The sequence below is a fragment of the Leucopleurus acutus genome, assembly GCF_964270905.1.
Source record: "Leucopleurus acutus genome assembly, chromosome: 6".
Lineage (NCBI taxonomy): Eukaryota > Metazoa > Chordata > Mammalia > Artiodactyla > Delphinidae > Leucopleurus > Leucopleurus acutus.
The window spans coordinates 43,003,614-43,028,189 of NC_139149.1; the positions used below are offsets into that span (position 1 = coordinate 43,003,614).

The 24,576-nt window shown below is 42.0% G+C and overlaps 1 protein-coding gene and 1 long non-coding RNA gene across 2 annotated transcripts in view; both read left to right on the top strand.

Annotated features, from left to right (window-relative positions):
* LOC309963145 overlaps positions 1-24,576 on the top strand; it is a 328,740-nt gene that overhangs the window by 83,528 nt on the left and 220,636 nt on the right. The gene's annotated exons all lie outside the window — the stretch shown is intronic.
* Positions 23,435-24,576, top strand: part of KCNJ3 (potassium inwardly rectifying channel subfamily J member 3) — a gene marked incomplete at both ends in the record, with an annotated part of 157,234 nt that continues 156,092 nt past the window's right edge. Inside the window, one exon of the mRNA XM_082841324.1 lies at positions 23,435-24,136. Coding sequence (XP_082697450.1) covers positions 23,435-24,136 — 702 coding nt within the window. The remainder of the gene's footprint in view (positions 24,137-24,576) is intronic.

Sequence of the window (24,576 nt, forward strand, 5' to 3'; positions counted from 1 at the left end):
TCATTTTGTCTTATGATGATGACAGTGCTGATCCTGCTAATGATGATGATGTTGAAGCTAAAATGATGACATAAAACTGCTTTGTGTTTTTCTGCTTTAGTCCTCTATAAATTGTATCTATAGTTTAACTCAATAATCACAATCTTTTGTGTGTTTTTTTAATTTATAAATACATGGCTAGGATGAAGAGGGAGATACGTCATTCCCATGTACTAAAAACCCCCCGTGAATATTACACAATTTCTTTGATTGTCAATATACAATTGACATGATAGTATATGGTGTAATAAGTTCCTATTTTTTTTTAAATTATAGGAAGTCAGGACAGTATAGGTAAGACCATTTATTCCCTTGCTTAGTTATAGAGTAAGCACAACTTCTTTCTTTAGAAATCTTTCATACCCAGCACCAATTTCGGATTTGTTCATGACTGTCCTTGAAATCTTTCAGATTCTGCTGAATTTCAGAATTCAGTTGATAACTCAATTTTATATGTCTGCCACTGAAGTCACCCAAACCTTTGTCTTTCTGCCTTTCTCTTTGGCTCCTGTGGCTGCGATGGATTTATCTTTCTATTGTGTCATAATTCCTGTTTCCCAGTTGCTGTCAAGGATGAGCCTGTCAGTCGGACCCACACATCTCAGCAGAATGCACAGTGCTTGGCGTAAGCCATTACTCTGGCAGCATGTGTGAGCACTTTTAGGAACAGCCTCGCTGCAGTTGTTCTGACTACAAGGCAAGGCTAATGAAGCAGCTCCGAGAATTTTTTGTAGCGAAAGCAATTACCTCGATGTGGGCTCTGAATAACAGCAACACGACCTTCCATCGTGACACTCTCTTTATTAATATTTTAATTACTTCTATGCAGATACCCAGTAATATTGGCAACATTTTATCTGGTGAATGTGTCTTTCTGCAACCCCTGGGTCATAGGTCAAAGAAACTGTTGTAGCAAAATTTGGGAGGAAAGATTCATTATATATTTATACTTACCATCATATTCCAAAAAAAGACAGCATTTTTTTCACTTCATTAATTTTGCTGACTGCTGACTTCTTTTTGCCCTTCGTTCTAACATATACAAGAAAATGGTTATTACTTAAAGAATATAACAAAGAAATACCTATAAAGGACATAAGCCTCTTCTGAATATTTCAAAATATTGACAACGATGGCTTGCCATTTTGAGTAATACGATTATATAAAGATAAGTCTCATTTATGGCATTTGATTTATTTTCATTCATTGATAATGCCGTTTGTGGCTATCTTTCTTCTAATCAAAATTTGTATACTTCTTTGTACAAAAAGATTTAATTTACCTCTTAAGCACAAAAGCATAAGTTACTAGAACTTGTGAGGCTGAATATCCCAATATCTGAGATATTTCCGCTTTCATACAGGCTGTCCTCCCAGGATCAAGTGAATCTTAACTCATAACATAGACGTTAGTTTTGTCTTCTTGTCATGTATTCTGTGAAAATATACAGCTCGAATGAATTAAAATATAGCAGATAACATAGATTGGTGGCATGTGTGTGTGTGTTTGTGCGTGTGTGGAGAGAGAAGTGAATGTGTGTATTGACTTGTGATTATCTGTGGTGGAATTCTGCTTTATATTCATTGGCAACATTTATATTTTAACATAATTGACAGTTCCTAATCAGCTTAATTACCTGTTTGTTGACTTACTGTTTTAATTAGAAGGCCTGGAATTGCAAATAACAGAAAACTCCACTTTAATTGGCTTAATAAATAAAGGAACATTTTAGTTGAGTAGATTTATTGCTGGAAGGGGAAGGGCAGGCTCAGGATTGGCTTTATCCTGAGGTTTGTAATGTCATGAGGGATCCAGCTCTGTGTCTTTCAGCTCTGTCCATCTTTATATATTGGTTTTTCCTCATGATGACTTTATTAAAATGACTGCAGCAGATTTAGGCCTCACATCTATACACGAAATCATCTAAGGAAGGGAGCCCAGTTGCAACACTTCAACAATCCTGAGGTTTACCATTATTGTGTCAGTTTAGAATGAATATTCAGGTCTGAACCCCATGACTGTGGCGAAGAGAATGGGATGTACTGTGTCAAGGTCACATTTCCGCGCCTGAAGCTTGGAGGATGCCCAGGTCCCATTACCCATACCTGAAGCTGGGAGGGGAGCCAATTTCCCTGGAAACACTGGGATCTCTAAGTAAGAACCAGAGACTGTTGGAAAGAATTAGGATAAAAAGAAAATGCATACTGAAGACATACTCCACAAATATAGTTATTTTTTTTTAAATCTGCATTACCTGCTGCAAAAAAAAGTCTGTGGTACTCACACGCTCATCTCTCCTTTCTATATGGACTGACATGATTCTAACCGACATTTGAGCTATTCCTTGTGGTGTCAGAGAGTGGGAGTCAAAGAGGAATTCGGCAGGGAAGCAGAATGAAGAGAAAGCTGGACCATTTCCCGGCTCTCTTGAGTCAGGTCTTCACAGTATGGCTTCATTAATCTCTTTGAAGTCATTTCTCAGAACATCAGACACACATTCAAATGTTAGTACAAAAATACATTTCAAAGCCAAATAGGAATGCTTTTCACACCACATATCATTTTGGATTAACCACGTCTCTTTGATTAGGTGTAGCTATTCCTCCAGGTTTTAGCAAATAGTGGCTTCAGGTAGGCCCAGGAGAGGTAGTCAAAATATTTAACAAATGCTATGTCATGGGCTTCTGCCAATCACTGCACCCCCAGCCGATAAGATGGGCTGCCACCTACTGTCCCTAACCTGTGAGTCCTGGTTAAATGACAGCCTGATTAGCTTCTTCCGCAGGGAACCCTTGAGTAGTTGCAGTGGATTTTTAAGATTTAAGAAAGATTTATTATTTAAACCATGCAACTCTAGCGGTAAAACGGATGTCAAACGGCTTGATATTTGTGAGTGTGAGGTCTCTTCCATCTCCTTCACTGCTGGTCTTTCACTATTGGTCTGAACTTTTCTACTACAATCAGTAAGTATAAGTTGCTGTTTTTTAAATAGATGGTTTATCAAACACACTTAAGCTTTATCATCACGAAGAACAAATAAATCCATCTACTAATTATAAATTATTTCTCCTATACCTATATAACCAACTTATTTTATTTTTCATCTGTTGCTTCAATGTCAATGATCTGTCAATTATCTTTCATCGTTTGCGAGAATGTTTGCTGAAAAAAACCCATCATGTCTTTGACTGCCATCCACCAATTGTTTGTCTGCATTCACAGCTCTGCCAGTTTTAGAGATGAGTAATTACAGGGCCCACACTTGAGATCTGCCAAGCCTTAAGAGAAGGATCATTTTGTTAGAAAACTCAATTTTTCTCAGAGAGGCACTGCTGGTAACTTCTGGAAAAATTTTAGTAAGTACTTTTCTCTAGTCACCTATAGTTTCCTGAGGCCATAGTCACTGTTTTCAGATTCACCGTGGAAGTAAAACCCTGGAACCAAGAAAATCAATCCCCTTCGTAGGTCAGACAACATTTAGACATATTTCTCTAACATCAAGAATAAATAATATGGGCATATGTAGATCTGTTAATAGCTAAAATAAAAATCAAAGACAGTTTTATTGAAATGATTAGAACTGGATTTCCATTGACTTTAACTGCTACTAGAAACTGCTTCTTAACTGAGTCTTCCCTTAAGTTCTAAGCCAGAGAACAGAAAAATAAAACTGCTTTAAAGGATCATTTGGAAACTATTGATCTCTTTTTTTTTTTCTCCTTCTCAGAACAGGCAATGCAGTATCTTAAGCATAGTTAAAAGAAGCACATATTGACCATACTTTAAATAAGTTTAAAAAATTCTTACTGCAAAATTTTATACTTTCTTTTTAATTCAGCCCCTTTCTCATCTCTGTAATAATTCATAGTCCCTAGAACCAATGTGTTGTCAAAAAAGAGAGAGTGCTGAGCTTGTCGGTATGACAATTATTCCCAAATTTATTTCTGTATTCTAGATATACATACTCAACTTTTTGCATTTAAAACTCAAATGCCCAAGATGGAATTAAAAACTTGATCCTCTTACATTGTTTCCTATTTAGTAAATGGCAGAATCTTGTTGCCATCTATTGCTTGTAGAAACCCAGGAGCCACCCCTCACTCCCTCACTCTTCACCCACACCCAGACAATCAATTGATAATTTCCTGTCAGTTTTATCTCTTAATGTACCTTGAATCCATCAACTCTTTATTCTTCACTGGTATTTTCCTCACCCAAGTCACTTAATCTTCTTATATTCACACTTTTCCCTCCCTACCCAATTCATTCTGTCCCAGCTGTCAGCATGAGTGTATAAAGAAAAAACGCTCAAACCTGATAAGGACACCCTCTTATTTAAAAGCATTGAGTGGCTTCCATGACTCCTAGAATGAAAAACAAATAAAACCACTGGCCTTGACATTGCACATAAGACTTATATCAGTGGTTTTCAGTCCTGGCTTCATATTATAAATATCTGGGACGGATTCTTTTAGACTATTTCAGGTACCCCTAGGGAGATTGATTTCACTCTCTCAATTTTATTTCTGATGTCCTAGGGACAGAGTTCGGTTGGTTTAACCAGACATGCTGGCTGGAGTAGACAGGTAGAGGAATAAATGGGGTGGAAGTTCCCAGAAGATTACAGAGTTCTGGCAAACCAATCAACAGGAATTCTATCACCCAGCTTGGGAAATGTTGGGAGTAGAGTTATTGGACAAATGCTGACATGGTTTCCCCTGTGTATTAGTCAGAGTTCTTCTGAAAAACAGAACCAATAGGATTGGATCTATCTATCTATCTATCTATCTATCTACCTATCTATCTATCGGAGCTATCTCAGCTATCTCCTGTAATTGTGGAGACTTAAGTCCAAAATTTGATGGGAGAGGCTAGCAGGTTAAAGACCAAGGAGACCTGTATAGTTCAAGTCCAAAGGCAGCCTTCTGGTGACCCAGGAAGAGGTGTTGTTGCAGATGAAGTCTGAAGGCAGTGTGCTGGAGGATTTCCTCTTGCTCAGTTGGGAGTGGGGAGGTCAGACTTTTGTTCTAGGCAAGTCATCAGCTGATTGGATAAGGTCACCCACATTATAGCAGGCAATCTGCTTTACTTAGAGTCCACTGATTTAACTGTAAATCTCAGAAACATCCTCACAGAAACATTCAGAATAATGTTGAACCAACTATCTGGGCACCATGGCCCAGCCAATTTGACCCATAAAACTAACCATCACACCCTGTTTGTTCACTTTCTTTTGTGTAGCCTTTTCATAGATTGTTATAAGTGAAGGCAGGGTATGTAAAAGTGTTATCTGTTAATTCTGGACTATTTGCATGAGAATTACGAGGAAAACTTGTTAAAGGGCAGATTCCTGAGTGCCAGTACAGGTTGATGGAGTCAGAAGTTGCCTCTTTTACTAACTCAGCAAATCATTTTCTACCTAGTAAAATTTGAGAATAATTTGTGTTTCTTCTGTAATACCCTAATCAAAAAGTATTTCTTACTATTTCCTTGGGTTGTTTGCTTTGCTATGTACACAGTAATGATCAATGTGCTTGCTTTCCATTGTCAGCATTACCCTGAGCTCTCAAGGGCCTGAGCCAACAATTTTGTGAAGGATATGAATACAATCCAAGAAAAAAATATGACTTTATTACCGTTGTTGTTCTCAGGAATAGGAAATCATACATAATATTTGCTTGGATTGGCATTGGAAAAGTAACCTTGCCCTAAGTTGCTTTTACCTGCCTTGCAGAATAGTTTAAATTTAAAGAAAACTGTATAACCTTTGGGTCATACTATATATTCTTCCGATGAATAACGATGTACATGAGATGAACCTGTCTTTATTATATTCTTACAATGAATTAGTGAACCTGCCTATAAAAGCATTTTCAAAATAATTTCCTTAGAAGGCAACTCATTTCAAAAATTGGTTTGGTAGCAAAAAGTGCAGTGAATATTTTTATACTACATTGCTTTTTAAGATTTATTATGTACATTAAAGAATATTAGTGATTGTGAGAACCAGTCCAGTTAAAAAATTATTTCATTTGTTTTTCTAAAATGTCCCAAACTGGTTTATCTACAAAAGCATATTTTTATATAACAGTATTTAACATACTTCTGAAACATATTTTGGAAGATGCTAATTTATCAGTTCCTGTCTTTAAGTATTCATTCAATAATAACCATTTTTGAGATCCTACTCTGTTCTAGGCAATAGCTTATGCTCTAGGGCATACAAATATGAATGATATCGAGTTCTTATTCTGAGGGAAGGCACATTTTAGAATTTCCAGAAACATAAATGGATAAATTGCAAAACTATGATGTAGATGTTTAATAGATGCCTGAACAGTGAGGTACAAGGAGTTGAGGATTATATATTTGTCTTCTAGGTAAACGAGGTTAAAAATATTGTTTTAAAAAAACATAATCCTTCTGTGAGAAGTGGGAACAAGGGAGGTTTTAAAACAGGATAGGGACATGATCAATTAAAAATGCTTTCAGGAAGATCACTTGGCAGGAATTTGGTGGAGGTACTATAGTAAGAGAGCCTAGTGAGAGAAAGAACAGATGGGAAGCTATTGCAATATTTCAGATGAGTGATTCTAAATTTCTGAATTAAGGCAGTTGCAGTGGAATTAGACAAGACAAGCCAGACCCAAGAGACATTCTGAGAAAGAACTGACAAGAGAAGCTGATGTGTTGAATATGGGGAAGAAAGGAGTCAATGATGACTCTAAGATTTCCATCTTAGGGCATGGCAGGGATGGTACTCAAAACAGAAGAAGGAGCACTGATGCATCCTGGGAAAGGGGTACTGATTTCAGATTTGAACCCACAAAGTTTGATGTACTTGTAAAGCAACAACGTGGCAGAAGTGTTCATATGGAACTCAAAAGAGATCAGGGTTGACAGAGTAGATCTGGAAGTCATCGACCTACAGATAATTGCATTTGAGAATGTCGACAAGAACATTCAGAGAGCACAGAGTGAGGGAGAAACAGAAACAAGACAGGGATCTGGCAAACCTAACATGTATAGTACAAACTAATGGGTGAAAGCTCTCGGAGAAGACCAAGAGAATGCAATTCAATGACACTGAAGGAGAACAAGGAATGGGTAGTATTTTGAATTACAGGGAAGGAAAGGGCTTCGAAAAATACATCAATGCATCCCTCAGTGCTGCACAGAATTTGGACTTCCCTTAACATTCTTTTCTTTGCAGCCTCCTCCATTCCCAGTGTGCTAAGAAGCTCTTCTTTAGAGATGAGTATGCATCAACATCACCTTCTGTTTGATATTTTCATTTTCTATATTCTTCAATCTACTGGCATTTATTTTGGGGTAAAATGTGGCATATAGGTGTAAGTTGATACCTGCCTTCCACACAAAAGTAATTTTTTTTTGGTTTCAGGTATGCACTACATCAAAATAGTTCTGCCTCAACCTTTCTGTCTCACCTGTTTCACTTGTTCCAGCCCCAGTATCTATGGCCAGGACTAAATGGGGGTAGACTATGACCAACTTCACAACACAGGCCTTCTGCCTCTTGCCCTAAGACTTCCTTATTGAAGAGTAGTGATGTAGAGGCATTTCTATTTGATGTCAAAATATGTGTAAACAGGCTGTGTGTGTGTGTGCGTGCACACGCACACATGTGGGCATGTCGGGGGAACAGGAGTAATTAATCTCTTTGGGGCACATCCTTGACTAACCAATAATGGATGGGAGGAGGGGCAGCTAGAGATCAATTTTTCTGCCTCATGAGAAGCCATTGTCCGTACTGCCTCTTAGAAAATGGGCTTTAAAGGTGGAGCAGTCAGTCAACTCATCCTCGCATCCTCTATTGGCTTTCCCCCTTCCTGGCCTCATCCTCCTTTCCTTCACTCTTGCTATCTGGGATTAGATTCCCTTATGTAGGGGTATCGCATAAGCCTTTGCCTCTGAATCTACTTTCCACTGACCCTGAGCTAAGACATTCCTCAACAATAACAACAACAATGACATTTATTAAGAGCCTGTTGCTGCTTCACTGGTTTGGAATTCTTTTATGATATAATAGATTTTTAGGTGGCTTCTGGGTATATAATGTATCCAGTTGGTATCTCTTTAGCTTATTTATTATAGTTATGTAGCGTATTTTGGTATGAGATTTACCAGTTATCTTCACAGTATCCTTTATTTTCCAAATGTTTTTACTTCTTTCCATTGATGCCTAATGTTATCAGTGTATAATGTGATCACTGTGCCATGTGATCTGTGTGAAATGTTATCAAAGTTACAGCTGTGCATCATTTGTCAGGAGCCTGGAAAGTCATGAACAACGCAGTAGTTACCAGGTCCCTACATTTCTGAAATAAAGTGCCAGACCTCTTTGAGACATGCTCAGAGATTATGAAACTGGTTCAGTCAACAGTATTTCACCTGCCGTTTAAAGGGCTGTAGCGAGACAGCTTTTTAAAGAGTTGACAGATTATTGTGTGTCCTCCTCACAATTTCCCATGAGGGAAAAAAGTAAAAGATAAAGCCAGATGGTAGGATTTTCAAGAGAATATTTTGTAAAGCTTGACATAGATTCCCTGGAGCTTGAGGGACCCTGGAACAAGAACCCGAGTCACATCTGGAAAGTGGAACGAACAGCTTTGCTTGGATAAGGCAGCTGAGGCAACGAGGTAAGAGGCCTGTCCCTGGGAGCGAGCTGCAAAGTATCTGTGGGGAGTGGAACTGGCTGTGGACCATTTTGAAAAGTCTCCCAAGGGTGCTCCTGCTTGGAAAGCAAAAGAGAAAAGAGATGGACTCCCGAGGCAGGAAGCTGAGGAAGGAACTCAAGGCAGCCAGCACAGTCCATCTGCAATCGGGGGGGGGGCATCAGCAGGGAAATTCTGAAGATTCTCAAAAGGAACACTCAGAACATCTTTAAAAGAGGACGTCTTCAATCAAAGAGGCTAATGGCCTGAGGTTCAAGTCCTTTTAGTTCTCTGTCACTTGATGAACAAGACAGTGAGGCTCAGACTGTGGTGGATGCCAGTAGTAGGGCACCTTAGAGCTGCTGAGGGGGACCAAGGTGGCTCAAGGTGAGGCACTGCCTGCCTGAACCAGCACCTGAGAGTTGCCTCTGGAGCACACCTAGGAGACTGTTTTCTCTACCCAAGGTTCCAGTTGTGATGACTAAGATTTTCTAATCCTATATCTGTCTACCTGTGAGGAAGACAAATCTATAGTCCCATGAGCACTGGATCAGGGTAGAAATCAGCTTCCTGCCACCTCGTGGACACAGAACACGTGGCTTCTGTTGCATTATCTCTCAACCACATGGGACCACAATCTTTACCAAACTAAGGCTATGGCCTCCTCCGTGCATAAGGAAAGCAATTCCCAGTTATTCCAAGATGGGTTACCTTTCCCAGCAACGTTATCCTCAGTGATGCCACAGTAACTTCCTGTCTTGTAATGTAGCACTGGCTTTTCACACTAAAGAAGAAAGAAGGGAAATCCACACATCTGATCTCTTGTAAGGCAATCACACTGAAATGTACCTATTACATGTGAGCTCCAGAGGGCCGCTGAGCTCTCCTTAGCACAATGATTGGAATACTCCAGGAGGGGCAAAGACAGAGTGTATAAACGAGTACAGAAAGAATTTGACCAATTATTTTCTTAAAACTTGAAAGAGTAAAGGTTATGCAATCTCCTTGTCTGTAGATAACCTCTTTTTTGTTGCCACTTGATCCTAGCATTTTCTTTTCCAACCAATGCAACTTCCACCATCCATCACATTTTTGATGGGAATCTTCTGGTGGTCACTTGCTGTTGTTGAGGTATAAGTCTAGGTCTGGTCAAGTAATATAGGCTTATTTTTGTTTTATTTTTCCTGCTCTGTCTCCTCTCAGGAAATGGAAGGTTCCATACAGAGGAGGAACCTGTGTGTGCTATCAACTTGTCACTTCTTGGGTCCCGCCTGAGGAATGGCACATGGAGCTGCCTCTGTTGGGCATTTTACTCTCCAGCTGTGACAACCTCTATTCTGAAACTGAGATCAAGATTACTCCATCTCACAGCAGCCAGGCTAGGCATTTTTTGGATACCCTAATGTTCAGAAACCAAGCTTTTTCATATTAGCTCTCTCCTGCAGTGTTAAGACTGTTCCACAAGGGTACCAAAGCATGCTGTTTATACTCAACATTTTTTTTTCCCCACAGAGTTCTTAATGAAACAGCTTATTCTTTTAAATTTAGAATCCCATCAGTCCTTCCCCACACCTGCATATTTGTCAGACTCATGCATTATATTAGACCATTAGTGCCTGGATAAGAGATATTTTGTGTGACAGATAACCTACAGCAGAATTGCTCATCCCACTATGACTAAGGCTTTGTTACAGTACTGGCTTCTCAGCCTCATTCCTTCTTCCCTTGGAAGGAAAGAACTTCCTTTCATGAGGCTTTTAAGTCCTTCAAGGAATTCACTTTCATCAGCTCAGCCTCCTCATTCCAAAAACGTCAGAGAATCCCAGAAGTGGACACAGCTTGGGGTGAAGTTGGCATCTCTCCTTCCCCTTGCCTCCCTTCCATTCCGTCTATTAAATTCCAGAGTCAAGGAGGATGGACTGCACCTCTCAGAGTGCTGTCGTTTCTCAGCTTTCCTGCGGACCACCATGAGAAAGGAGGAAAGGTCTGTGTTGATGAGGTTCTGTGCCCCGACCCAGCTTCAACAGGAGTAGCTCTGCTTTTACGTCTTTTATTTTTCCTTCCTCGTAAGTTTTCTTTTAAGAAGGAGTTCTAAGACTTTTATTCTTCCCCACCTTCAATTACAGTTCTAGACGGTACATGGGGTCATGAGTTATTTAGCATTAGAAACTATTCAGAGTAACCGTGGTGTTAGTGCAGCCAATCATACCTTATTGCAAATAGATGATGAATACTATGCAATTTTAGAAAACAATATAAATTTTTCTTCTTTCCACAAACTCATTGTGACAGTTTCATGAAACTAATTTATTACTTACAGGTGTCCTGGCTTTTGAAAATAAAATTCCCTTGCGTTATAATGTCTGTGTTAAGATGTTTCTTAGGAAATCGTATATATATATATTTTAATCACTGCTACAAGTTTTTGCTTTTATTTGGGGTAGACCCTGAAGTTACAGCTTTTCATACTGTTTGAAAGACATGTAGAATTGAAGTATCAGTGTCACTTTTTATAGTACAGCTATTTTGCCTTTAAATAGCACCAATTTGTTCATTCTTATGTTGGGTGGGTTTACTTTCTAAAGTCATTATTTGAAATACTCTGCTAGCGTTTCTAGATATTTTCAGTTATTTTATTTACTTATTTATTTTTTAAGGATTTATTTATTTTTGGCTGCGTTGGGTCTTTGTTGCTGCGCGCGGGTTTTCTCTAGTTGAGGCAAGGGGAGGCTACTCTTCCTTGAGATGCGTGGGCTTCTCATTGCTGTGGCTTCTCTTGTTGCAGAGCATGGGCTCTAGGTGCGTGAGCTTCAGTAGTTGTGGCACGCGAGCTCAGTAGTTGTGGCTCGCGGGCTCTAGAGTGCAGGCTCAGTAGTTGTGGCACACAGGCTTAGCTGCTCCATGGCATGTGGGATCTTCCCGAACCAGGGCTCGAATCTGTGTCCCCTTCATTGGCAGGAGGATTCTTAACCACTGCACCACCAGGGAAGCCCCTGCACAATTATTTTAATAGCCGAGCCCCCCCCCCCCCCAGCTCCAATCTCTGAATTTCAAAATGCTCTCTTCTCACTTGTGTCATTTGGTAACCCACACAGAACACAATGAAAGGTTAATGGTGATAAAGCTGATTTGGTGCAGCCACCGATCTCTTTGACTTAGTGAGGAAAATGTTTTCAATAAACCTGAGAAACAAAATCAGGATTATAAACCGAGGGTCATTTTGGAGCCTCGTTACCCTTCACAGAACTATTCCAACTTGATTTGAACCTTATGGTTTTACCCAATCCAAAGCCCTCAAAGAGATTTCTCTGATTTTAGGGGTTGTTTCTTCCTGCATCTTTTCGCCTTTCAGCTCTTGCAACTGCAAGGACCACCTTGGTTTTGCCTTATATCAAGGGGAGTATGAATTCCAGCACTTCATTGGCTTCAAAAACTATCATCATACCGGTGAACTTTGTGAAGTTTGAAGACTGTCATGGGGAGGCATGATACCTCCTAGAGTGACAGGTCCCCCATCCCAGTGCTGAGGCCTCTCTCAACTCTTTCTTTCTTTCTCTTGTCCTCCTTCCTGCCTCTCAGGACTAACAACCACCTCTTGAGGCCTGACCTTGAAACAGTTCCATCTACTTTCACATGTCTCAGAGGCCGCTCAAACACGTTCAGTTCACAAAAAGTGTTCTGGTGAATAATTCTTTCACCATTTTGTTACAGGAATAATTTAAGGAAGGTTTTCATTTGCTTTGCTTCCAGCAGTTGTTTTGTTGTTGTGGAGAGTGAGTGGGGGCTATATTTTTGTTGGATTGTTAAGAAGCCAATTCTTTTCTTATATAGAGGCAAGGACTTGGGAAGTGGTGGTGGTGGAATGAGATGGTCGGTGGATTTTTCCTCCCATCAGTAGGCAAAGGTATCCTGAATAAGAGTGAATGAAAGCACCTATTAGAACACAAATAGCAGAGCCAGTGTAGGGTAACTTCAGATACAGCCAACATTGACAGAGAAGCAAGAAAATGGGAGCGAGTAGGGAATGAAAGTAGGCACACTCATTTTTGTTGAGTTGAGAAAACAGAGTTTGTAACTTGTGACCCACAATGTTATTATAAAGGAGGGTCAATATATTAGAACTCTTTTGAGTTTAGTTATTGCTTTAATTTCATAATATTTCTGTTGTGGCACGTGGCCTCAGTGGTGGCTCGTGGGCTCTAGAGCACAGGTTCAGTAGTTGTGGTGCACAGGCTTAGTTGCTCCGCAGCATGTGGAATCTTCCCGGACCAGGGTTCGAACCCATGTCCCCTACATTGGCAAGAAGATTCTTAACCACTGAGCCACCAGGGAAGGGCTGTAAAATCATCTGTAAGCTAATAGCAAATTAGAAGTTCTCCATGTCGATTTTTTTTTCATTTAAGGACAATCTTTGAATTTGTTTTTCACTGAATTTGAAAATATTTTGTGCCAGATATTAGACTCTTTGCTTTATGTAGATTGTCATTTAATTCTCACATCACAGTACCTCAGTGAGGTAGAAGCTATATCTATTTCATTTTAACAATGAGAAAAGCCAAGAACAGGGAGGTTAGTAACTTGCCAAGGTCTCAAAGCCAGAAATTTCAAAGTGAAGATTCATATTCCGACAATTAGGGGCAAGGGCAGAGGTCTTAGTCAAGACCCTGAAAAGCCTAGCGATTTAGGTAACTTTGAATTGTCTTTTGAGCATCCAATGTATCAGTAAGTATCAGGATGCTTAATAGAGGGAAATGTTAGTAGTTTGGTATCCCTAATAAAACAATACCTTTTAATTATTTTTTAATATTTAAAATGTATGATGACAGATTTATAATCACCTACTGGTTGATTTAATAAAATATTTTCACAGTATATGTTTTTGTCCCACTGATCTACCTTTTATCTCGCTGAGTGGAGTTGGAACAGGAGACAATAAGGGGATTCAGGAACAAAGGGGCTGGATATCTTAGTCACTTTGTGTATATATTGCAAAGACTTTATCACTGTGTCATTTGGGTTTGTTTTGTGTTATCCAAACTTCATTAGTGACTGCAGTCTCCTCTAAATATGTGGGCTTCATATTCAATTTCAGAAGAAGAAACATTTTGAAACAATGTGCAAATAAAGGAGAAAAATAAATGACACTTCTCTTTCAGTATGACTATCTACTTGATAGTAGGGGTTCAGAAAGGCATTTTAATTACTAAATGCTTTGCATTAAGATGTTTAGTCGATATTTTTCTTTCAGGAGAATCACAGTAGTGTGTGCTGTGTTGGCCACTGGTAACATAGCTAATTTAATGGCACAGTTTAAATGAATTCTGCTGACTACATTGTCCTTCATCTATGTTACCTCTAACAGCTGGTATGGAAACTTTCACAGCTATAGAGGCAGCCTTGTCATTCATTGGTATTGTCAAGAAGCATAAATAATCACTATGTGACATTTTGACACAAGGGTTTATTTAGTGATGTTTGCATACTGACATTGACAGAATATGTGAGGACATTTCATCAGCAGCAACTTTAGCCTCACAGAATGCAAAAAATAATATGCACTTTACTGATGGCTAGAACTGGGCTGTGATCTCCCTCTTCCGTCTTCTCTTTCTCCCCTTCTCTAATTGTTAATCCTTATTATTTGATTTTGCTAAAAACTACTGCTGAAAGAACTTTATTTCTATGTGCATGGGAAGTTAATTCATTATTTGGTCATTTCACAGCATGTTTAATTTCTTTCTTTGATTTTTCACCTTGATGCAAACCAAAAACAATACAGAGATGTAACTGTTGAACAGCAGGCATCTTCTTTATATTGTATGCACAATAGATTGCTAATACCCATCCACTCTCCCTATAGAGAAATCTACTAATTAAAAAATTTTGTCAATCACCTAAGCTCTTTTTTTGGAGAAGAGACTTTCCAATTAGCAGCTAGAGATGAGAGAGGGGAAAAAGAGTAGCTTTGGTGAATCATTACATTTAATTATTACTTCAATGCCAAGATGTTTCTAGAGCCACAGTATAATCTGTGAGTTCACAATAAATAGGTAGCAGCTCTCTATGAATAAATTAGATACAACTTTTACTTTCAGATCAGTTTTGAACAATAATTGCTACCTTAACCGGAAATTGGAATTGCTGAAGCACCCACTTTGTAAGTTGAAAGAGGAACCACATAACAGGGAAATGGAGAGTTTTAATGTAACCCTAATCTACCCCTGGACTTTACTAATCCCCAGGGCCTCTTCTGTTATCTTATGGGGAATATGAAGATGATCTCTGCAAGACTGGGTCATCACTAACATGGGTGAGTTTACGCTGTCATTTTATTGAGTGAACACAAAGCTAAATGAAAAGTATTGAGAGTTTTCCCTGAGTAAAAACTGGGAGGGATTCTAGAAATAAGTGTGTATAAAAAGGACATTCTAGTTTCTAGCGGTTGTTGTCTTTATTTCTGTAGTTCTTCTTCACTCGCTCCTCTCCAAATAATCACATAATATAAAGCAGATGTCCAGCTCTGCCGATCCCAGCTTGGCTGTCAGCCGACGTGGCCACACAGGTTCATGGGTGATGTGCTCTGCCACTGGTTAATCAGTAATCTTTGTGAGAGTTTTAATTTTTGTGCTGTTTCTTCTTCCCTCCTTTTCTTTCTTCCTCCCTCCCTCCCTTTCCCAGTTTCGTTTTTAATTCATGAAAGTATGATAAATAGTGGTGAAGGAAGATTTTAAAGACAGAATTTTTACATTCACACCCACATTTGCAGAAAGCTGTAGAAACATTATTAATGAAAAAACTTAAAACATTAATGGGCTTAAGACCATTTGGCCCCAGATCCTTCCATTCATGTTCATTATTTATGAGTGTGGGTGGCAGGATTGGATGAAACCGCAGTCAACCCACACTGCATCCTGCTTTGCCCAGGTGCTTTTCCAAGGAGGGCAAGATCCTCCTGTCTGCTTGCATTCGGATCTACACGTGTTGGGCTCTGGAGATTTGTGAGAGTATAGGGGACAAGGGGGTCCTAATCTCAACGGTCTCTCTTTGGTGCCAAAGAATGGGGCCTCTGAGTGGGGGAGAAAGATTGATGATACTTACATGCGTGACATTTCCCAGGGACGCTCCTGCACTAATAGGTATGCAGTTCCCAAAATTAGTGTTTCCCAATCCTAGCTGTGTTGTCAGAACCACTAAGGGAGTTTTTGAAAAATACTGATGCCTGGGCCCTATGCCCAGAGAATCTGATAAAATTATGGGGGTGCAGTCCCGAGGTGATTCTAATGCACAACTGAAAAACTATAAACAGGACAATCGGAGTTCAGAAAATTCTGTATGTTGTTCTACTCTTCTTTCTAACCTGGGACTCCTGCTGTGAAAAGTTGCTTGATTTCTGTTCTCAATCTCTTGATCATCTAGGATCTTTCATAACTTCTCTTTTACTCTCTTCTCCTGTCCTATGCCCAACTGTTCCATGACTCCTGTCTCTCTCTCTCTCTCTGTCAAGCTGCCTCAGTCTTGGAAGATGCTAAAAGAAGTTTTATATGTATATATATACACACACACATATATATATATATTTCTACCCTCTAGAAGATTATAAATGAAGCCAAGATCAACATGGCCATGGGCTATTACTACCCACCCCCTGCCCCCGCAAAAAAGAGAGATTCGTGTCATTGTACCAGGACAAAACTGAAGATTTACGCACACAGTTAGTTAGATTATACTAGTATTTCTGGATATTTGTAACAAAACTTCTGAAAAGACCCTGATAAAGTCCACTTCTCTGACTGGCAGCCTTGGATGTTTGCCATTTGATCTCCCTTCAAGAAAAACCTGCCTTCGGCTGGAAGGAGTGCATGGCATGGGTTGGCTTCCAGCTACGGCACCTTTCCCAGTCTGATACAGATTTCAGCCAAAGTCATGTTTTCCTGAGGGCAGCCCTCAGCCAATGACAGCTCAGCAAGCCTAGGAGGACACAGCCAGCTATGCTCAACACTGTACTGTTCCAATGGCCAACTTTTGCTCCCCATTGGCAAATTTGCATAAAGTCTGAGTGTCTCTCTATTCAATTCTGTTTTCTCTCCTTTCTTTTCATTAGTGTCAGATCAGCATCACAGCCTAAAGGCTCCTTCTGCTTCATCCTGTCCCTTCCCATTTTATCTTAGGTGTTACCCCTAAGAAACCTTCTGCCTTCCTAGCTTTGTCTTGGTATCTGCGTCCCAGATAAACTGTACTGGCACAATCTGTCATTCTAACATTTTAATGAAAATTACAAAAGTTGCATTTTTATTTTCCAGTAGTGAAAAATAATTACAATCTTTTTTGTATCCACTAGCACAGAAGGTTCGTGTGAAAAATTCACTCTATCACCTTCAAAATGCTACTGTTTGTATTTTTTCTTACAATATTTTAGTGTTTGTAACTTTCTATGAATATAATTTATTTCTTTTCTTATTCCAATTATGTAGAAATGTTACCTCCTAGAAATCTTATTAAAATTATATCTTCAGATTTCTAAAATAAAGTCATTTGGACAGAGGGAATTTAATGCTTTAAAAATGTTAAGTGATTCCAGTTTGATACGTTTGGAAAATTCACCTTCGCTGGAACAATACTTCTTAAAGAGACTTGTTCTTCTGAACGTTAATAAAACAATCTTCTTCCTTTAGATGCTTACCACATTGTATTACTTATTATTACTGTTGTTGTTAACATTTGTTGGCATTATGTTGTCATCATTTCTGACCTGCACAACCCTTGGCATGGCACTAGGCACATGGTCTATGCACATTAAATGTGTATTGTATTGAACTAAGTAGGATTCTTGTACATATTTTGACATCTGGGACTTCATCCGTATTCTCAGGGGAGAAATCCTCAGAAGTATTGATATAACTTCAACTGACACAATAAAGAAAGGAAATTATTTTTTCCTTCACACCCTTCCAACAAATCTTTGAGTCTGTTAAACAATTATTTCTTTTCTAACAGACCTCGAGTTCTGGAAGACTTTTTTAAAGTCCTTATTCTTTCATAAACCAGAGTATTCCCATGTATAGCTTTGGAGTAAAGAGAGGGTTTAAGTCAGGAAAACCTTGCTAAATAAATGGTCTCCAAGTGACAATGGCATTTTGCCTTTCTCTGAATCCTCGGGCGGAGGCCAGAGTTTGGAGCCAAGATGAAGGGCTGGATGAGTCATCTGCTATGGTATGGCAATGCCTCTGTTCTCAAATCTGCGCAATCAAATCTCAAACTGATTTCTCCCTTTCATTTCTTTTCCTTCTTTTTTTGGCAAGAGAGAAAATAACTTCGGTATCTTTTTTTAGGAGGGTTGAAAAAAAAAAAAGGAACACCATTCTATTGCCCAAAATTGCATACAGAATTTCAAAGAGTGACCTCTTCCCAGATATAGCAGAGCTTATGGTGGTAATGGGAATGTGTCACCTTTTGAAGCGTAAGACCTTCAGATCCCAAGCCTGCCCATCTCTTCACCGGACTTTGGAGAATGGTAGGATTAGGAGTAAAGGAGTATTAAATATAATACCATTTTCACCCGGGAGTAATTAATATTTCTGGCCATGTGGACTATTTCATGGTGGGAGTCACAGTGGCAATAAGTGAATGACGAGGAGATGGACTCCAGGTATGCTGAGATGTTCAAAGGTTTGCTTTTTTCACTGTTGGCAGATTAAGTCATTTTTAGAATTTGGACTTCTCAGGGGCAGAGGTTTTTTTCTTTTACATTAAGTCTACTCTTTTCTGCACACTGTTCTGTTATATAATAGGGTGAGTGTATGTGCAAAGTCATGCTTTTTCAGTATTAAAACACAGAATCATATCCTTCATTTTTAAAGTTACAGTTATTTGTGTTATTACTAATTTTGGACACAGCAAATAAGACATTGCCAGAAACATTTCTGGGAAGAATAAATATGCAGCTTGTTTAGAACTGAGTTTGTTGTTAAATATAGCTTTGATCTCCCCTCCACCCTGCCACCACCCCAGCCAAGAACTGCATGGTAGTTTGTTTACAATCTACCACCCTATCTTTAAATGTTGGACTCCAAATGTGTATTGTGTATTCTGTAGTTCTATTTTCCAGGTTGTTCTGGCTTTGTGGCCTTGGCTGAAATTGTGCGCCTCTCCTCCCTTTGACCCATTCTCTTCACAGTGTTTCACTTCAGTTCATCAGACAGCACCTGATTAGGTGGCCTTCTGTCATCCATTCCCTACACATCCCGCCTGGCCTCAGCACCATGGGGCTGGCTGCCATCCAGAACCTCATCATGGAAGCAGCTGTCCTGACAGAGGAAGATGCGTTTGGTTCATCTTTAAACATTTTCAAGGAGTTGGACTCAAGGTCACAAATAGGCCAAAGGCTCAGTCACGTTTAAAGTGTGACATGAGGGCATCCTGAAAAATCTTTTATCAGGCAATACTCTTTCTCTCAAAGAACAGAGACCTTGAAAATGGGCAGACATGTTTTGGAATCCCTGCTCTACCATCTTGCTAGCTATGTCATGGAAATACTAACTGCAAAGCTCCAAGTAAGTTGCCTGGCACGTTAAAGTAGGCTCAGTAAATTTTAGTTCTCTCTAAAAACGTATTAAATATTTATCATGTGCAAGGCAAGGTTGGGTAGCTGGAGTGCTAGATGGTATCAAAATAGTAATAGGTGGATGCTCAGGGTGCTTACTATTTTATAGGGGAAATCTTGGTAAATTCTGAGCTCAAATACAGGCTAGAAAGTAAAAACCACATTGCAAATCTAGGGAAATGAGAATTCAGAGAAGGGATGGATTATGGCTAGTGGGAGGATAAGGTAAAGGTGGGGGAGATAGCACTTGAAGTAAAAGCTGAAGGAATTTTTCCCTTCTCTTGTGTGTACATTAGAGATGGTAATTTGGACTTTGTAGGGATAGAGAAAGAATCCTTAAGTGACAGGACTGCAGTCGAGCAAATGCAGTTAATGTTTGGGGAATTGTTAACAATCAAAGTTGGCTGGATCAGAGCCCACTTTAAAGGGAAGGTAGGAGATAATTTTGGAAAGATAGGTTAGGCTATATTCTGGTGGACCTTAGATCTCAACCTGTATGAGAAACGTGGTGGAGTGGAGGGAGACCCTGGCTACGGAGCAAGAATCCTAGACTCCTTTCTAGGCACCTGGGAAGAGATAGCAGAACAACTACGTTCTGGAGATTCATTATTTTGGGTTCAAATCTCAAAGTTTCCACTTATTAAGTCTGTGACAGTCAGCAAGTTATTTCCCCCTTCTAGCCTCTAGACCAGACCATGTCTCTTGAAGTATAAAATTATTTGTTTATAAATTTAGTTGTTGGAAAATGGCAAAGGTTTTCAATAGAAAAGTGTTTTTTTAAAAAGTGGGAATGTTTAAAAGCTTGGAAATGAAATAATTAAATGAAACTATCAGAGAGCTCTTCAGTTTCCATGCCACTGCTAAACATATACGATTCTAAGGAGACAGATCTAGTAATACTACCTAGGACGGTTTGAAGGAGTAGAAGACTAAACGCAAGAACATCATCTGACTTTGGGTCTAAAATGAAATGGGGATTTGAGGAAAGTTAGTACCATTTTTAAAAGAGAGATATTGCAGTGGGGCAATCAGAAGGATTTGGCACCTGATAGAATATCAGTTCTAAAGCTAACAAGCACAGGAAGGATTACTCTGTTTTAATTTATATGCTCTTTTACATTAAATTATTTAAGTGACCTGATTTAGTGATGACTTTTAATTCTGCATTACTCAATGCATGTGGAGTTTCTAGTGACATATGTGTATGGGTATGTGTGATTGATCCAGCAAATACTTATTGTGGACCTGGTATGTGACAGGTAGTGTTCTAGGTGTTGGAGACAAGGTCCTTGCTCTTATATTCCAGGACTCTGTTGAAGAAAATAGTGGCTAGAAAAAGAAGTGTCATGAAGATGAACTAAGATGATATGGTAGGGGGTACCTGGAAAGCTAGTGAAGGGGCTCCTTTAGGAGGACGCATTCAGGCTGAGCTGAATGACTGAAGAAGCCAGCAACGTGGAGTGCCAGGGCAAGAACGTTCCAGAAAGAGAACACAGATAGGCAAAGGTCCAAGGATGGCGATTATGCCTCAGTGGGTTTCAGGAATTAAAAGAAGCCAGCCTGACAAAGGCATCATGATTAGGGGGAGAGTAGTCAGAGATAAGAGGAGAATATGTGTTAGTTCCCAACTTGGGGCCAACTCCAAACACTCATTCCTCATCTCTTGGCCTTGTTGCAGTTTTACAGCCCAGTCTGTGACATCCTTTGCAGCAAAAGGAGTTAATAAAACCACATTCATTCTCTTTTTCATGTACCAACTTTGGCAAAATGTTCAAACTCCCAATTTTTCAGAGTAGAAAGCTGGGGGTCAAAGATGTTTAGCAGCTTGCTCAGGGTCACACAGTTTGTAAATGGCAGGGCCAGAACTCAGCCAGGTCTTATGATCCAGGCCCAGAGCAGTTTCTGCTTCCCACAGTGTCACTTTCCCTTCTTATGTAATCCTAAAGAATCACAGTCACTGACCTCTTATCAGAGAGCCCGCAGGAGATGTCTGTAACCCAGGATAGGCGTTTTAACCAAAGTGAAAGAGTCCTCTATTTATGGCTGACAAGGTACAGGGCTTACCTGCACTAAGGTTTAGAGATGGAGAATTAGAAGGGAGCACCTATTGGCAGCGAATTGGCAGAATGATTATGTACTTATTTTCCTTTGCCTGGGAGTCCTACAGCAGCCCCTTGCTTTCATAACCCCATGATTTGATAATTTTCCAACAAATTCAATTTTATGTGTTTGGACTGAATGGAATATGCCATAAGAGACCATAGCATCTTAGAACAAACATGAAATGTGGTAAATAAACTGATGTTTACGCATGGGCACTGTATTAGCTGTTTCTGCACTTTGCCCCTCCATTAAGTTAACTGCCAGGCCTGGGCCATTACAATCCAGCCTTGTTCCCTCAATTACAGCCACACATTAACTCCGGACATTCCAAGTCTTTCCAATAGCCATTTTCAGGGAGGACCGTGAGCTTTCCTAGGAGTGCCTCCCCTCCTTTCTGTTCCCATCTTGAGCCCCCTCTGCTACTTGCAACTCTGAGTTCTGAACAGGCTTATCTCGAAGCCAGTCGGGATCCCTGTTTATGATGCATCCTCAAACCCAGGCATCCGTTTACACGAGAGCCCTAGTTAGAGAGGCATATCGTACTTCTCTCCTTTCAAAGAGCACATTTGCTGCTTGCTGGGGGCTTTCTGCCTGAGGCAGGGGGGCGAGGAAGGAGAGTTCCTTTGGGAGCAGATTTAGAGTCGCTTCTCATTGGAGGGGCTTGCTTTTTCCTGAGCTGCCAGACACTGCAGGCTCAACTGAGGCGCGGAGGTGCAATTCAGGCTGGTGAAACAGTGGAGGAAGGCAGGGACAGGCGGGGCTAGCGCGGCTCTGCAGCGGATCACAAGCACCAACACACACACCGCTCTCCCGCCGCCCCCTGCTCGAGCCTCGCTTCATCTAACCGGGGCCACAGAGACGCGGACAGGGAGCGGGGGACCGAGGAGGGGAGAGGACAAGGCAGGAACCGTGAAGCAGAGGAAAAGCTGGAGCGGAGCTGGTATTTCACCTGAGAGTCTGACCCGCATCCCGAGGCTCAAACCCCCTACAGCTGCACCGTTGTCGCCTGCTGGGAGAGCACGGCGCCAAGGAACCCCCGAGTCCCGCTCCCAAGTCGTTCTGTGCCCGGCGCGCCAGGATCCTTCTGGTGGGGGGCAGCGCGGTGCCCTCAGGAAGGTGCGGAGCTTGGGGGACCGGCGTTGGCGCCCGTCGTGGTGCCCCAGGAAAAGTAGGGGCGAGGAAAACCGCCTTCAGGGCAGAGTGCGAGGCCAGGCTGCCGCTGCCGCCGGCCGCGCCGCCTCCTGCGCTCTCGCCTTGGGTGAGTGCTCGGCTTTAGCGCACCGCCGCGTCTCTGCAGCGCTCGGGGGCGGCCTGAGGGCCCCAGTGGCGCCCGCGGAAACTCAGCGGCCCGCGGACGGCAGGCGGACGCGTCTCCGGAGTCCGGAGCGGGGACTCTGAGCCCGGAGGGCGTGGGTAGGGGCTGCTGTACCCGTGCCCGGCAGACATGCCTTTGGGCGGGATTTGGGCCAAAAGATAGGAGGCGGGAGCGCCGGAGGGAGCCGGGAGCCGTCCCGCAGGGCGGGCGATCGGGAAGCGGCGGGGAGGGGGGGAGGGTCTGGTCCGAGCAGGTAGCGCCGCTTCGGCAGCCCGGCGAGTTGGCCATCAGTCTTAAAACTGTCAGTTTGGGAGCGCTGCAGGAGAGTCAGGAGGGCTGTGGGAAGGCAAGAGGGGGCCCCCGGGATGCCGGTGGTGAGGGAAGAAAAGAGAGGCCTCGAAAAGCTTGGGGGCACATTTGCGCTCGGGTTCCTGGTCCTTGCAGCCCTCCTGCCTTGAGTGTGGGAGAACACTTTTTTTGTTTTAAGACTCAGCGTGGAGAGAAAGCCTCCGTCCCAGGGGAGGAGAAGCGTCTGCGGGGGGCAGAGACCGCAGCTACCTGCCGGGTGCGCCCCCCGCCCCGGGCACGCAGGCGTTCGTCCCCCCTTTCTCTCCCGCTCCCACCTCCTCATTGGTGCTGGTTTGCAGCGCTCGGCTCCTGCGCCTTCGCTTCGCGTTTGAATCTGGCTCGCCCCTCCGTATTATGTCTGCACTCCGAAGGAAATTTGGGGACGATTACCAGGTAGTGACCACCTCGTCCAGCGGCTCGGGCTTGCAGCCCCAGGGGCCGGGCCAGGGCCCACAGCAGCAGCTTGTGCCCAAAAAGAAGCGACAGCGGTTCGTGGACAAGAACGGCCGGTGCAATGTCCAGCACGGCAACCTGGGCAGTGAGACGAGCCGCTACCTCTCGGACCTCTTCACCACCCTGGTGGACCTCAAGTGGCGCTGGAACCTCTTCATCTTCATTCTCACCTACACCGTGGCCTGGCTCTTCATGGCGTCCATGTGGTGGGTGATTGCCTACACTCGGGGCGACCTGAACAAAGCCCACGTCGGCAACTACACGCCCTGCGTGGCCAACGTCTATAACTTCCCTTCGGCCTTCCTCTTCTTCATCGAGACCGAGGCCACCATCGGCTATGGCTACCGCTACATCACCGACAAGTGCCCCGAGGGCATCATCCTCTTCCTCTTCCAGTCCATTCTCGGCTCCATCGTGGACGCCTTCCTCATAGGCTGCATGTTCATCAAGATGTCCCAGCCCAAGAAGCGCGCGGAGACCCTGATGTTTAGCGAGCACGCGGTGATCTCTATGAGGGACGGAAAACTCACGCTCATGTTCCGAGTGGGCAACCTGCGCAACAGCCATATGGTCTCCGCGCAGATACGCTGTAAGCTGCTCAAAGTAAGTGCTACCCGCCCCCTCCCCACCTGGCGACCGCCAGCCCTCAAACCTGGGAATTAACTCACCTGAGAGCCACCCTCAGGCTCCTAGGCTTGCCTAACGCCACAGGTAAACTTCCTTGTTTGGGAGCTGGGGAGGGCGTGGAGGACTGGGCAAAGAGAGTACAGCTGACGGTTCTGTTCTTTCCCTACCCACTCTCGTGCTCTTAGTTATTTTATTTTATTCTTATTTATATTCGTCGGATGTATTTGTGTCACTTTCTGGACTAGTAACCTAGCCAACGGAGTGGTGTTGGCTCCTGGACCTCTGAGGTACACGAGTGCCCTATTCTCCTTCCTACCTTCGCTGCTTTGCTCTTTGGAGAGCTTTTGAGTTGTTGTCAATAGGCTACTCCAGTAAACTTGAAGTATTAAAACTGAACAGCTTTTAGTTTGAAGAAA